Below are 15,408 nucleotides of genomic sequence, written 5' to 3'. Positions count from 1 at the left end.
TGCTCTCCAGTCCCGTGCCACAGAACATCCATGAGGGCAGAGATCATGTTTGTCACTCAAGGCTGGGTGCCTCGTCCCTATCGGTGGGGGGCCGTTGAGGGGGGGTGCTGGCACATAGTATTTGCTCAATAAATATTTGTCAAATCAATACAGAATAAATGCCGTTGCAGGATTGATTATACTTTTAAAATATTAGCCCATATTTCCCTCCCAGGATTTCCTTTCTTTTTAGCTCTTTCCTTTTCAGACAGTAAGGCATTTCTGAGCCCAAGCCTCAGGAAAGGACGTGACAGCTGAAAGCAAGAAAAACATGTCCCTCGTGTAGATGTGCAGATTCAAAAGCTCAGGCCCTGAGAGGATCAGAAAGAACACAGAGAAAAGGGCAAAGACTTGGAGGAAATTGTGAGGCGTTCCTGCTTCCCAGGCTGGAAAATAATGTTCTGAACTGTCAAAAAGGAAGGGAGTTGAAAAGGAAACAATAGATTGCAGTTGGTGGTGGACCCCAGACAAAGGAGTTCTGTCCCTGCTGGAGGCCACTGCTAGCTCAGAGGGCACCCGTGTGTGAATTAGGAAAAGGCACCCCTTCTGGGTGCACAGCTTGGCAACTGGAACACAGATGGAATCTAGCCCTTAATTGACGCCCCCCCACCCCAGGTGCTCATGTGGAGTGCACAACCTATACAACCATACAGGGCTGCCCTGCACACCCCTGTGAAGCCCTGGAGGAGGCTGGGAAAGCTCAGACAGGCCCCATAAGGTCTAAACACAGAAGAAATGTATGCCTCATATCCCAGGTGAAGCCCTCACGGGTCAGGGTTGTCCCTGAGAAGTGGCCCTGGCAGAAGGAGACTTGGGCAGTCTCAGGGTTTCCTCAAGGGCCTGATAAGGACAATAACTGGAGACCAGGTGGGATGCAGTATCCCTCAGGACCACTGTGGACAGATGACAGCAACAGATTGCCACCTTCCCGCCCCCACACGCCACAACTTGGCACCTGTAAGCCCCTTAGAATAAGCCAAAACCCCAGGGATATTTGGAACGAGGGAGCACATTCAAGGAGACAGAGATTAAGTATCAGCCACGCAGCCACAGTGAGGATTCCAAACAAAAATTCACTTAAGCTATAGAAAAAAAGAAGTTGCATTTGGTGCACACGGAAAGTATAAAGGGAGATTTTTTTCTACCAGCTGTGCTCCACAAATATTTGTTGAATGAGTGCTGAGTGAATGACAAATGGCTTCTTCTCGGCAGCCCTCGTTTTATTCTGCCCTGATTTAATTATCGGAGCACACGGTACCCTGACTAGATTGTCAATTGCTTGAGGGCAGGGACCAGCCTATTCAACTTTAAATCCTGCGCACGTATCTATAGAGAAGTGCTCGTTGCCTGGGCATTCAATTGAATCACTATATAAATGCACAGCATTTTCCCCAGGCTCCGTGATCAAAACCCTCCCCTCCTCTTGTGCTCCCCTCCCCTTCTCTCCCACCCTCTGAGCAGAATTCCCAAAGCTGGGAACGGACAAAGGGATCCTCTCGTGCTGTCCTGGATGTAGCAGCTCAGCCTGACGAATGAGCCTGTTAGGTAGGATTTCAGACATGTCTACGTTAGCAGATGAGCTCTGCTCTGTTCAGCAGCCGTCAACCGGTGTGGACTGAGGTCAGGTTCATCACAGAGGGTGGGGCCCTCAGGACTCAAGGGCAGGGGTAACTAGGTCACTTGTCCTGGAAGTTCCTGGAGGTTTATGGGGCCTCCCAGAGTCGGTACCCTGAGTCTAAGGCGCTGCTCAAGGCCCTCACGGCCTGGGCACCCGGCTGGACTCAGGCCTCCTTTTCCATGGCCCCTGTCCATGACCTCTGCTCTAGCCTGCTTCCCGGTGTCCACTGTCACAAGCCAATGTTTTATTCTGGGTCCTCACAGCTGTATCACACATTCTGTCTGTGTGCTCGGCATTTGTAGATACGCTCGTGGCTCCTGGCCGGCGTTTATAGGTTATTCGCCTTGCGTCTGTCCTTTCTCTGTGGCCAGAAGGTCAGTGCCTGCCACTGGCTGGCCACCTCTTTGTCTCCCCGACTGGAGTCCCCGCTGCCTTCCCAGCTTTGAACCCAGATTTGCCCCTTAACTAGCTGGTGTCCTTGGCATGTTCTTTAAGCTGCTGTGTCCACGGTGACCACCTCCCCCGGGTCTGTGTCCTCTCCTCTGGGCGCCCTGCAATTTTTGGCCTCTTCCCGCAAAGGTCTGCTGACCACTCTCCTGACCAGACGGGGCTCTCCCCGCCATCGCCTGTGCCCGGCACCGTCCCTGCCACTGAGGAGTGACCTGAGGAAGGCAGGTATCCGTTCCTCTCTCCTTCCTGCTCCCTCCTCTCCCTCCTTTACCCAGTTTCCCTCCTCTCCTTTCCCGCAGCCTCCTCCCCACGCACACAATCCCAGCCATTTCTTCCTTGGGGCCCCTTCACTTGCTCCAGGAGAGGAAGATCACCAGGCAGAGACTGTCATGTTGCAGGCTCTTTTATTAAAGCCAGGTGAGTTACTCCATTAGCTGAAAAGGCACACTTAGGTTCCAGAAACCCCCACCCCACCCCACCCTCCACCGCCCTGCCACCTCCTTTGGGATGGGTGTGGCTGCCCCACTCTGCCCAGACCCGTTTCTCACGGCAGAGGGGCATCTGGTGGGGGTGATGGGTCAGAGAATCTGTATGTTTACGGCTTGGATTTGGGATTAGAGGCGCGGGTGACGGGTTGGGTTTGGAGACTGGAGGAATTGGGTTGGAGTCGGGGAGAGAGGAGAGAGGCTGCGGGGCGGCAGAGAGCAAAGGGCCACACTTCCGGTTCCCGGGGTGATGACCCCCACAAGGAGCTCAGTCCAGATGAAGCCAGCCCGAACAGCCTCCCCCTCCCTCCCCTCTCCCACCCGCCTCTCAGAAACAAAGCAGACACTCAGAAGCAAACTCTACGTGGCTACAGGAGACCCAGCGCCACCCTCCCCTGGGGCCCTGGCGTCCCCGTGGGTGGGGGTGGGGTCGTGCAGGGGCTTAGCCCTGGAAACCCAGCTCCTTGTACTTGGCAGCAATGTCGTTCCGGAACAGCTCGAGAGCCTTTCTCATGGCCGCCTGGGCGTCAGTGCCGAAGTCGTGGGGATGTTTGCTCTGGAGAACGTGGATGATGGCCTCTGAGATGAACTGCAGCGGGATGGATGAGAGGGGTGCTGGTCATGGGGGCGGACACGCCAGGAGCCAGGGGGCAATCAGGCCGAGTCCCACCTTCTTTTTATCTCAGGGCCATTTATTGAGCGCTTACTGTGTACCAGGCATGCTTCCAAGTGGTCTCTGAGATTAATTCCTTTTATCCCTGCAACCCCGGGAGACAGGTATAAATGGGGGACCAGGCCTGTCCCAGTACAGACCCAAGGTTGTGCGGCCCAGTGGGTCGGCTCACCCACCACCCTCCTTGGCTAGTGTTCAGGATGTGGGTCCAGCTGCGGCCAGACAAGGGCCCGGGCGCCGCCTCCATGCAGACAGCTGAAAGGAGGGAAATGCTCCCATTCCATGGTTTTATCCAGAAGTTTGCAGTCAGAAAACCTAGATAGAGAGAAACTATGTCCAGGGTGCCTAGGGGTGGGTCAGTCGGATAGGCGACCGACTTCGGCTCAGGTCATGATCTCGCAGTTTGTGAATTCGAGCCCCACGTTGGGCTCTGTGCTGACAGCTCAGAGCTTGGAGCCTGCTTCGGATCCTGTCTCTCTCTCTCTCTCTCTCTCTCTGCCCCTCCCCTGCTCACGCGCTGTCTCTCAAAGATGAATAAACGTTAAAAAAATGTTTTTTAAGGAAGAAACTATTTCCATCTGTGTATATTTGATTTTTGCATTTAATGGCTTCATAGGGTTATTGCTTGAAGCAGCCTATTGGGGGCGGAGCGGGGGTGCAGAGCATCCTATATTCTGTGCCAAGCACAGAGCTGGTGCTCAGAATTCTTGGTGGGCGGGAAGGAGGGAAGAAGAGGGAAGGATGTGGCCTATGGCTTGCCCCCAGGACCCATACTGTCTTCTGCCAGCCTCGCCGTCACCATCACGCTTGCTTGGGCACCCACGATTTCCTTGCCAGGAACACCTACAGCATGGCGGCTTTAGCGACTCAACGATCTCATGGGCGTAAAATGCTACTGTGCTCTTCCGACAGGGAATCAAGCTTTGATGTCAACCACAGCCCTGGCCGGCGCACCAAGCGGTGTCACTTTACAGAGGCCGCGACGGGAAAGTAGCCAGACTGAGGTCACATAGCAAGAGGACTTTGCACCCCGGGGGCGGGGGGTGGGGAGGTGGGCCAACAGCCGCCAGAGCCAAGGACGGAGGCAGTGACCGTACCTCGTTTTCCCGTTTTCTCGGGGCGCCCCGAGTGCAAGTGACCACGGGCAGGTGGGGGGGGGGGGGGCTTGGGCTGCCATGGAGCAAGCCCCGCCCCTGGAAAACGTGGGATACCCAACCTCCCGGCTCAGCTCCGCCGTGACCCTCATGTGTGACTTATGAAGAGCATGGAAGGGGAGGAACAGACACGGGCCCTGCCTTCGATCTTGCAGGGATCCACGCAGTAAACTAAGCTCGTTTTCAGCAGACCTGGTTTCTAGTCCCCCCGCTTCCAGTGCTACCTTCTCTTTCTGAGCCTTGTTCCCTTGTCCCCCCGGAGGGGATATGTCTTTCCGGTTGTGTTGGGAGCCCACCCCCATGCCACTGGGGTTCAGAGATGCGAGAGCCAGGGTCTGCCCTCGGGAAGCTCATGTCCCAGCCAGGAGACAGCTGGGTAAAGAGATGAATTACAGTACAGCCGGGCAGGCGCCGTGACAGAGAATGAGGATAAAGCGCCTTTGCAGGGGGGCGGGGGGGGGGGGGGGAGGGCGCCGGTGGACAGAGCAGCTGACGGCCGGCCGTGTGCAGAGGAGGTGGCTTCTAAGCAGGGCCCTGGAGGATGGACAGGGATTTGCTGACAAGAGAAGATGGGGAGGGCAGGGGCCACAGCAGGCACGGAATCTCAAAGGCAGGACAGGCTCCTTGTGTCTGTGATGCTGAGTGGGATGGGCGGGCCAGGTTGTCTACGTGTGATTTGCGGGGGCAGCTGGGGCGCAGGGAGGTGAGACTGAGAGGCTGACGAGGGGTGTGGCGGTGGCGGATGGGAGATATTGTACCGCAAGGGTTAAGGGCTTGAGTTCCGGAGTACTGCTGATCAGACTGTACCTACTGGCTGTGTGACCTTGGGCAAGCTACCTAATCTCTCTGAGCCTTCAGTTTCCAAATCTGTAAAGTGAGTATGCGAAGGGTACCTGCCTGGCACAGAGTCTGCTAATTGCCTGCCCAATGTCCATTTTCTCCTTCTTCCTTGGTAACAGAACACTGGTTGTATTTGCAGTGGCAACAGACCACATTTCCCAGCTTTCCATGCAGATGGGTGTGGTCTTGTAACTAACTTCTGGCCAACGAGATGCAAAGGAAACTGTTGGGTGGGATTTCTGCGACTCCTTAAAAGAGAGCTTTCCTCTCTTCTTCCTGCTTCCTGTTGGGAACGTGGACCAGATGGCTGGAGCTCTAGCAGCCATCTTGGACCATGAGTCAACTTTGAGGACTCATGCCAACATTGGCACGAAAGAGGCTGCATTCTTGGTGACCGTGCGGCCCCCACACCAGCTCTGGACTCCCCAGCTCTGAACTTCCTTTGCGTCAGAGAAAGAGAGGACACTGAGTGCCTTCAATCTCAGGGAGATTTCGAGAATTCCACGCAGTGATCCAGGCGAATGCCCATCCTAACTGGTAGCTATCACCGCTACCTTTATCCTCGTCGTTGCATCAGCCTGCCTGCTGCTCCCATCCTGAGGGATTGCACCTATCCCGAAGGCCCTTTATCCCCCAGATCTCAATGCTCCCTCTTGCCACACCCCTCCTGCCACTGGTTATAAAGGCAGTTCAGGCTCTCCCCTGCCCACCCAACTCCTCAGCCCCTCACAGGAGGTTCAAACCAACTTCTCTTGCCTAGGACACCCGAGGCCTCTCCTTCTTCATCTGTAAAGATGCTGAAACCAGTATCACCAGCCTATTGGCCACCCCCAGCCCAGGATCGAGTCCCCGCTCCTGTCCTCCTGCCTCACGACTCCTGCACACATCAGGCTCCAGATGGCACAGGGGTTAGGCAATGAGGGCCTGGGGGAGTAGAGCCCTAGTTTGAATCCTGTGGGCAGCTATTGCCCTCCCTGTGCCTCAGTTTTCTCATCTGCCCAGTGGGTGTGATAATAGTACCTCCCCGTGGTGGGGGGAGTGCAAGTGGTGCCCCCAATATCCAATCTCCCTTACTTCCCCGGACGACATACCGATCTGGGGGAGAAATGGGTTTCCTCTCAGTGACCGCAGGGGTGACAGCTCGTTTTACAGATGAGGAAACTGGGGCTCAAAGAGGAACGATGTGGGTCACCCACAAGTCAGTGGCTGAGCTGGGACTCGAACCCCAAATCCCAGCCCTTCGAGGCCTTCCCTTCCACCCTCCCACCCGCCCCTGCCCTGCCTCCCACCTCCAGGTACTTGACGGGGATCTTGTGCTTGGTGGCATGTGACTGGGCCAGGGGCTTCAGCTCCGCCTCGTGCTGGCCCTTCTTCTTGAGGATGCCCCCCAGGGCGGTGAGCACCGTGTTGCCATGCTTCTTCAGGTCCTCGGAGCCCTTCATTTCATCCTCTGTCTTCAGGTGCTTGAACTTTTCGAACTTCTCCAGGGTCTCCGGGTGGCCCTTGAAGAGGCTGCGGGCACAAGGGGGGCTGGAGTCAGACACAGGGGCTGGAGGTGGTGAGACACACGAGTTCCAGTCCCGGCCCCGCTATCTCCCAGCTGCGTGACGTCGGGCCATGTGCTTTACCTCTCTCTGTGCTTCTGCTTCCTCATCCAAGCATGGGGGATAACTGGTGCCTACCTAGAGCAGCGCTGTGGGGGCTCGGTGGGCTGTGTAAAGGCTTGCCTTGCTTATTTCGGGTCAGTAGCATCTGCCTCTCCATTGCTACTGGAGAGGTAGGAAGGAAAGATGTGCCTGCCTCGCTCCCTGGCTCCACCCGATTTTCTCTGAGTCGCCTGGAGAGTAGGTGATTAAATCGCATCACGGGTACGAGGCAGAAGGGCCAAGTGGAAGCGGGTCTGCGTGACTCAAGACGTCGACTGCGCAGGGGACCATCTCTGCAAGCTTCCTGCCTACGGATCATCCTTTGGTTGCTTAAATACTTGCAGCTACAGGAGACTCACTACTTCCTGTGTTAGCTCTCAGGCTCAGAAAGTCCTTGTTTATTTTGCTCAGACGCCCTGTACCTCCCAGGCCCCTCAGATGGTAAGGCCCAGGGAGGGAGCCACCTGCCAAAGACCAGGTCTCCGCTCCTGCCAGGGAGCCAGGGAGCTTAGCTGCAGAGGGACTCTGCCCTGAGCCACACCTGTAGCCCTGGAGCTCGGTCTTTCCTGTTCTGGAAAGTTGGGTGTTGGTTAAAGGGAGTCATACCTGCCGCCTCGGTGGGAGGTGGCTGTCCCCGTTCCACTGTGGGCCAATGGAGCACAGAGGCAAGTGACATGGGTCGGTGGCAAAGCCCGAACCAGAGATCGGATGGTTCTATAAGTCATGCGCCCTCTCTCTCTCTCTCTCTCCCTGTCATACCCTGAAATGTTTGCAGGAGTGGCCCTGTCTCCCCAGCCTTCCCCTCCTCCTGTCTAATGGCTTTGGGTCCTTGCAAGCTTCCTCTTTTTGTAGCTTCCTGGCTCAGCCACTCGCTTCTTCAGCCCTGCGGTGGACACACTCTGGTGTGTGAAAGCATCTCACAGCACACACCCATACTCACGTGCATGCACACACGTGTGCACCAAGTAGCACAAACAGGGAGCACACCCTTCTCCCGGGAGCTCATCCCTCCTGCATCCCCCAGAACGCCCAGGGCGATCCACAGCCATGCCCCACGTCCCCATCTCACCCCCCGTCCTGGCCCGGCCAAGCCTGTGTGGCCGGGACAGCTCATCCCTGGCACTTTTCACCCAAGGGTCCTATTATTATCTGGTGACAATGATCCTTGAACTCCTGCCTGGCAGAGGTGAGACCTAGCACCCACAGGTGAAGGTCGGAGGTCGGGACGCTGGAGGGAGCCTATCTGGGGCAGAAGAGGTCCAAGGACCTGGTACCCAAGGCAACCAGGGATCTCAGATATTTGGGGAGCCCCCAAGATGTCTGGGAGAAAGAACACGGGGATGAGAGTTACAAAAGCTGAGTTCTGGTCCCAGGTCCACCTCCAACGTGCTGCGTGACATTGAAAAAGTCACTCAGCTTCTCTGGGTCCTGGTTCAGCCATCCATAAATCAAAAGGGTTGGTCTGGCTGATATTTCAGCCTCCATCTGTAAGGCTGGACCCCTGCCTCACCTTCCACTCTGTGCCAGTCAGCCCGCGAGCGAGCCCAGATTTACCTTCAACGGTGCAGGAAAACCAGGCCAATGAGTGCCCACCAGATCATTCTGGCATCACTCAGCCGCTTCCCTCCCTTGGCCCAAAGTCCTGCAGCTGGGAGCCCCAGGCAGCCACAGAAGGCCATACCTGGATTTGCCTAAGGGCAGCACCCCGGAAAATGGACAGACGAAGCCCATCGGCCCGCGGAAAAGGATGGACAGACTATCACTCCTGTTTCAGGAGCCCTCACTTGCCTTGCGTCTTCAGCTTCAATCCTACGTCCACCTGCTTTGCTTTTCGCAGGCCTGCAGGCAAGTCAGCGAGGAAGGAGGCCACCTCCCAGCTGTCCTCTGAACGGAGGCCCAATCGGACACCCACACGGGAGATGGAGACTCCGACGTGCGGAATGCCTTCCCTGCTCTAGGCAGAAGAACCGGGCTGGGCAGGGCAGCCCCGCTCTGATGTGCCAAGAGCAGAGCGCTCCAGAGCAGCCGTGCTGGGTGCAAGCCGCCTGGATGTGAATTCCAGCTGTGCGACTTGGGGCAAGTTACTTAACCTCTCTGTTAAGGGTGGTGATCCTAATATCTACCTCATCGGGTGCTTGGGAGGCTGAGTTAATACACGGGAATCGCCGAGCCCGGGGGCTGGGGGTGTCCTTTGTGACTTGCAGCAAAGCCCTCAGTGTTTTGTTAACAGGCTCCACTGAACAGAATATGCCGTCTTTTACAAGAGGAGTAGGAGAAGTGACCTTGCCAAGGTCAGTAAGAAGGCCCAGGCTCAGCCTCTGGAACAGAATCAAGTGGCCAGCTCCCACAGAGGCAGGTGCAGCTCTGGGGGTTAGCACCCCCTCCCTTCGCTCTACACGCAGGGAGGCCCTCCTCCCCGGACCCCGCACAGTAAGAGGGCAGAACCCGTTGGCATGGTCTCTGCGTGCCCCACGGCCTAAGACGTGACGGGGCATTGGGCTTTCTGGGACCTTTCAGGGGCCAGGAGTCTCAGGCATCACATCCCATCCCCGGCCCCTGGCCCTTGGTAGGTGTCCCTGATCCACTCTGGAGAGGGAGGGAAGGTTTCCCCTGACGACACAATACCCCAAGTCTCCTTCAAGTCGCTGCCTTGGGGGCTAATGGCCCCCAGATCACCTTGGAGAGACTTGTGCTTTGCAGACTGGTCTCCAACCCCAACTACCCTGCCTCCTCTCCAAAAGCGAGGGAGGAGCACGGGCTCAGGGAATGCCAGGGCATGAGAGCGGAGAGGGACCTCAGAGACCCTGGCAGACAATCGCTTCGTTCAGCCGATAGGCAAGCAGGAGGAGTGAGTCACTCAGAGAGGAGGAGTGACTTATCCAAGGTCACACAGCAAAGGTGCCTAAGGAGCTGATGTCAACTTGGGGGAAACTTTTGTCCCATCCAACAGGACCTGTTGCAGCCCCAGCGGCCTGCTGGCAGGGACAGGAGGAGAAAGACACAGGGAACATCCCCCATGATGCCGGTCGGAGTAAACAGAGAACGTGACCATCCTTCCCCAAGTGTTTCTAGCGTGGATGACTCAGGGCTCAGACTTCGGATCACAGATCCAGACATGGGAGCCGGATAGAAGTGCAGCCCAAGGAGACCAAAAAGGCATCTGAGTGGGAGAGGGAAACCTGGCTCGTGACGTGACGAAGGAGAAACTCGTCTGTAAATGAAAGCGTGAAGGACAATCCATTCACTCGTGGCCACCCCAGGGCCACTTTCTCCCAGGTGCAGAAATGTGGATTTATACCCCATTAGATATTTGACTTGCGCTGGCCCAGAGCGTGAGAGAAGGCACCTGGAGAAGAGGGGTCCAACACCGTCTGGGGTGGAAGGCAATGAGAAAATAAAATTCTGCTTACAAGCCACACACCATCCTTTATTTACAACGCTTGGAATTTTGTTTTCTTTTGTTTTTGTTCAGGAACCCCTGCAGTCAAGATGTGCTTGGAGACCACACTATTCAGAGCTCTCAAATTCAAGACTTCCTCAACATCAAAAGTCCCTAATGGGCCTCTGTCTTCTATTTTCTAATTATAATACTTCGCAGGTCCTTAAGCTAGCTCCATCCGTAACAATTACTAACATCTTCTAGAACCTGCTATGTTCCAGGAACAGCACCAGGCCCCTTACATGCATTATCTTATTTAACTCTCACTTCTACTTTAAAGGGTAGCACGGAACAGCCCCGCCCATTGTATAGGAGAGGAAACTGAGACTCAGAGAGGTTGTGTGCCTTCCCAAAGGTCACACAGCGGTTCGGAGGCCGAGCCAGCTCTAGAGCCTGTGGGTCTTTATCTTGAAGGCCATGTGTCAGTCTTGACAGTTTATAGACCTTTACGGATTTGTGGCGCGGGGAGGTCCTGCCCCTCTCAGGTCCTGTTTGTCCTCGTCCATTTAGTGAAGCGTCTGGACAGGATCTCTCAGGGCCCTTGTTAACTATGACTGCCTACGATTCTAGGATTCCTCTTGGTGGGCGCTAGGCATCCGGGGTTTGATCACCAGGCTTCTCCCACTGCTGGCACAGGCCCGGGATGGATCTCTTTTCCTTTCTGGACGCCAGTCCCTGACACTTACAAGCAAAGGAAAACCAAGTGAAGGTGTTAACAAAGTCGACCGACACAGCCAACTGGTCAACCCTGGGCAACGATTCCGCCTTGCAGGCACGCACCCTTGATCTTTGGGGAGTGGGTGACAGAGGCAATGGGGTCTCTTCCTTTTACCTGATGAGGACCTCCTGCCCGTGGCCCGCGAGGTCGGTCTCCACCTTCCCCCAGACGTTCAGCACCAGCTGCCACTCTCCGTCGCTGAGCCCCATGGCGCAGTCTGAGGAAGACAGAAAGAGGGAGTCCGGGCCGACTCGGTGTCCTGGCTCTGACAGCCGGGGTTTGAGACCGCCCGGCCCCAAAGGGATTTTATACCTTCCCTGAAGCTCGACACAGATCACTTGACGGCTCGTTCACTCTCCCCTCCTCTCCCTCCTCCCTCCTTTTCATGAGGGGTCTAATCTTTTCCTTTCTGTAGCTCTCACATGGGAGCTATTTTGGGGCAGGTGCCATTGTGGGGAGGTAGGACAGCTCAGGCCACAGGGGCGCGGGGGGGTGTTTGTGTATGTGGCAAGAGCAGGGGAGGAGGCTGGGCCACTGTGTGGAGTCTCAGAGGCCAGCAAAAAGGGCACCACCAAGGCCGACGCCAGCAGCCTGAAACTCAACTCTCCCTGTTGTCAACCATCCCAAGGAAACTGTCATGTTTCCAAGCTCGGGCAGCGGCTCCTGGGCTGGCCCTGGGACTGTCCTGGTCCTTAACAGTCTCCTTGTCCACAGTCTGCCCATGTTGCCGGAGAGCCCCTACCCAGCCAGAAGTGGGGGGGTGAGAGAGGGGAGGGAGCCGAGGTGGTTCCTACTTATAGCTGGGCGTCTATCCACAGGCTCTTGGAGTCTGGATTTTTCTACCCCACCCAGAAAACTGGCTTCGTGGCCCTCGTGGCCTTTGCTCAAGTATTTCCTTCTGAGAAGTTTTGCTTGGCACACCCCCTCCAGGCCCCATTAATGTCCTCCTCCTTCCACTTATTTGGGTGGGCTCCCCTGTTGTACGGCTCCCTTCATCGTGCTGTATTTCTTAGTTTCCATGCTGGCTCTGCCACGAGTGTGTTAGAGCAGCCGGTACGTGTAGGGACATGCCGGGCCCTCCTCCGAGCACTTCACATTTGGTAACTTGTTTAATCCCCTGACAGCCGTATCTCTAGGACAGACATGGCATCGTCCTCGTTTATTCAGGGGGGGAGTTAGGGAAAACTGTCACGGTCACATAGCTGGTGGTAGAGCTGGGATTTGAACCCAGAAAGTCAGGCTCTTGGGTTCATGCCCCCGAATACCTTACTCACTTATGTTTTATTGACTTCTGTATCTCTTGGACCTCACACAGTGCCCTGTACCAAATCGTAGCTGAACAAATATTTGTTGAATAAATAGATGGTCTTGCAAGGGAGCCAAGGGAGGATGGTTGGCCTTCTTTGTATTTATCCATCATCCATCCATCATCTAGCCACCCACCCATCCATGCATCTCTCCATCGTCCACGTATGGGTTCATCCATCCACCACCCACCCACCCACCCACTCCCCCATCCATCATCTGCCCATCCATCCATAATCCATCCATTCGTCCATCCCACACATAGTGACAGACTACCTCTGGCGTGATGGAAACTGTGCCACATGCTCAGGACAATAAAACTAAATAAACACATCCCTGTGTTCAAGAAACTCACAGTCCCTTGGGGAGATATAAGGAGTAAGCTTACAGTACCGTTGTTTTAGTGCTATGATCAACGTACCAGGCCCTTCCTTCCATCTACACAGGACTTTACAGTTCACAAAGCACCTCCTTGGGCAGCATGACATCTGATTTTCACAGTGGCCCCGCAAGGTAACGAGCATCACCCCATTTTATAGCTGTGGGCGGTGAGGTTCCAAAAGAATAAGCAAGTGCCCTGGCTGCCCTGGGTCTGTAATAGACACGTCCGTCACGACGACCCCACATAGACAGCTCTTTCTAAAAGCGACTGCTCTGTCCCAGTCCCTACATGACCATGTAGGGCCATGTGCTTCCCCCCGACCCCATGGCCAATCACAGCCGACTGGACCGGGACTGGCACCCAACCCGAGGCAGCCGATGGCAGGGCTCTACCCAACAGCCTCCATCTGTTAGCTACCTGAATCAGATCCCCTGTTCGAAATACAAGCAGGGACGTTTGGCAAGAATTGTCTAGGCGGTAGGAAACGCGGCGTCGAAGAGAGTCAGATCCATGGCCAGCACAGAGTAGGAACCCCAAGGTGGGGGCTCTTGAGTGTCACCTAGGGCCCAGAATTCATTCCGTTCCGATCTCTGTCAAGCCCGGCCCAATTACTGTGTGAGGGTCACCGCGAACTGCCACTTCCTGTCTGACCCCTCGCGGATCCTGTCAATGAACCCTGTTGACTCCTTTATCGAATCAATCAGCTGGTTCCTAAGCAGAGGCGTCTCTCTCCCTGACACGGTGCCCCAGGAGTCACATGGGAAGCTCCTGTTATCCCAGACCTCTGGGAGCCCAGCCACCTTTCACAGCAGAAGATGTGGTGGCAAAATGAGTAGCTAGAAATGTCACGGGGATTGGGGGGAGAGCTATCATTCATGCATTCATTCGTTCATTCGTTCGTTCATTCTCCTATTTGCTCAACAGCCTAGTACTAAGGGCTTACTCCGTGCCAGACCCAGGACAGAGGAAAGGCAATTCTGAGAGAATCTGCCAAGGGCTCAGACCCCCCAGCTTCGGCCCCTGCTGCCGGTCACTCGCTGGAGGCTGAGGCCAGCGCGGTGGCAGGGCAGGGCGGGGCGGCTTGGTACCCCGCCGGGCTGGAAGGGAGCAAGGACTTGGCAAGGTTACGCACCGGCCGCCCAGGGGCTGGTGAACAGCAGGGCGGGACCCAAATCTGAATCTTCGGCTCCACCATCTCCGGCCTCTGCACTTGTCTGGGGGCAGCCCGAGCATTTAAAAGCTCATCAAATCATTACCGATGCTCAAGTGTTTAATACGTAGCCGTCATCCCTTGGCAGGCACCCCCATTAACTGGCGTGCTCATGGAAACCTGTGGCTTTGAAGTCGATGGACCTTTTAAGTTTTACCATTTAAGCTAATAGGAAGGGGCCGACATCTGTTTGTACTTCGATATCTCTACACCAGAGCAGGCATTACCTAACAGTAGCTATGGCTACCTGGAGGCACCAGCTTTGTTTGGGGACTATAATTATCCCGGTGACAGCCTTCCAGTGGCCGGGGCAAGGAAGCTGGAGGTGCACGAAATAGGAAAACCAGGCCCCCTTTGCGGGCACAAGCCTTACACTCGCGTGTCATACACGGACACGCACACCCACACGCGCGCACACACCGAGGTGGGTTAGTTCGATCCCTCCACGCTGGACCCGCCCCCATCCTCTTTCCTGTCCTCTCATGTCACAGAAGCCTTTGGGTGCAAAACTCCCGAGACATGTAGGATCATTCTCAAGTCTTCAACTTCTACAGTCTGGAGATCCCAGAGGGAAACTCTGGGGCGCCAAAGTCTTCGGGTTTGGCCGCTCTGGAAATTTGGGCTTGAGAGGTCCAGGGTCATAGAAAGGCAGAGATAGACAAGTGTAGATGCGTATAAGGCCATCGTGTCTAGAGGCTAACAGAAGACTTCGACAGCATCTTGTCCAAGTTCCCACTAAAGGCGGGGAATTCTCCCAGCGGATCATCCTCTAGCATCTGCTTGAATACTCCTAGGAGCAGCGAGCTCCTCACCTAAGACTTGCAAGAGTCTCCTTTATGATGAACTAAAATATGCCTTCTTGTCACGCTCGCTCCCTTGGGCACACTCTGCTGACTCTTTGGGGATAGAGAGGACCAGTGGAGTCTACTGAGAGGAGAGGGAGGCTGCATGCTCACTGAAGACTTTTCTTGTCCGTACTTGGACAAGGACTTGACCCGAGCACCGCCCCCCACCCCCCAACACACACACACACACACACACACACACACACACACACACACGGTAAGCCAGGAGCCAGTCTGGTGGAAAAAGACTGGTTTTGTGATCTTCAAGTCGGCAACTCCTGCTGAGCACATACACAAAGAGAATTCTCTAGCAAGGGGCTTCCAGCATCCTGCCCCTCCCCCCCCCTCCCCCCCCCCCCCCCCAGGTTTGAGTCCCCAGGTGGCTGTGCAAAGAGCGGCTCTCTTCCAGGACCTGGGAGTTTGCTAGCCCTTGGGCAGCTAACAACTCCCCAAGCGAATCTGGGGGATTCCACTTTAAGACTTCATCCAGGGGGTGACTTTAGCCCCAAAGAGCCAAGGGTCCCTTCAACCTTGACCACCTCCCTTTCTCCTCCTAGGAGCCTCCCCTTTGGAAGCCAGCCTGGCCAGTGCCTCCCGCCCGCCC

General features: G+C 55.7%; 1 protein-coding gene across 1 annotated transcript; it reads right to left on the bottom strand.

Annotated features, from left to right (window-relative positions):
- Window positions 1–2,494: 2,494 nt before the first annotated feature.
- MB (myoglobin) lies at window positions 2,495–11,358 on the bottom strand. Its single transcript, XM_019446734.2, has 3 exons — window positions 11,177–11,358; window positions 6,549–6,771; window positions 2,495–3,181 (listed from the first exon to the last, which is right to left on the bottom strand). The coding sequence occupies exons 1-3, from the start codon at window positions 11,269–11,271 to the stop codon at window positions 3,035–3,037; spliced, it is 465 nt and encodes a 154-aa protein (XP_019302279.1). The 5' UTR covers window positions 11,272–11,358; the 3' UTR covers window positions 2,495–3,034.
- Between the last annotated feature and the right edge of the window lie 4,050 nt (window positions 11,359–15,408).

The sequence above is a fragment of the Panthera pardus genome, unplaced genomic scaffold, assembly GCF_024362965.1.
Source record: "Panthera pardus isolate Hobbes unplaced genomic scaffold, ASM2436296v1 HiC_scaffold_6, whole genome shotgun sequence".
Taxonomy (NCBI): Eukaryota; Metazoa; Chordata; class Mammalia; order Carnivora; family Felidae; genus Panthera; species Panthera pardus.
The sequence above is the reverse complement of the archived record's forward strand: the minus strand, read 5'-3'. Positions and strand labels throughout refer to the sequence as shown.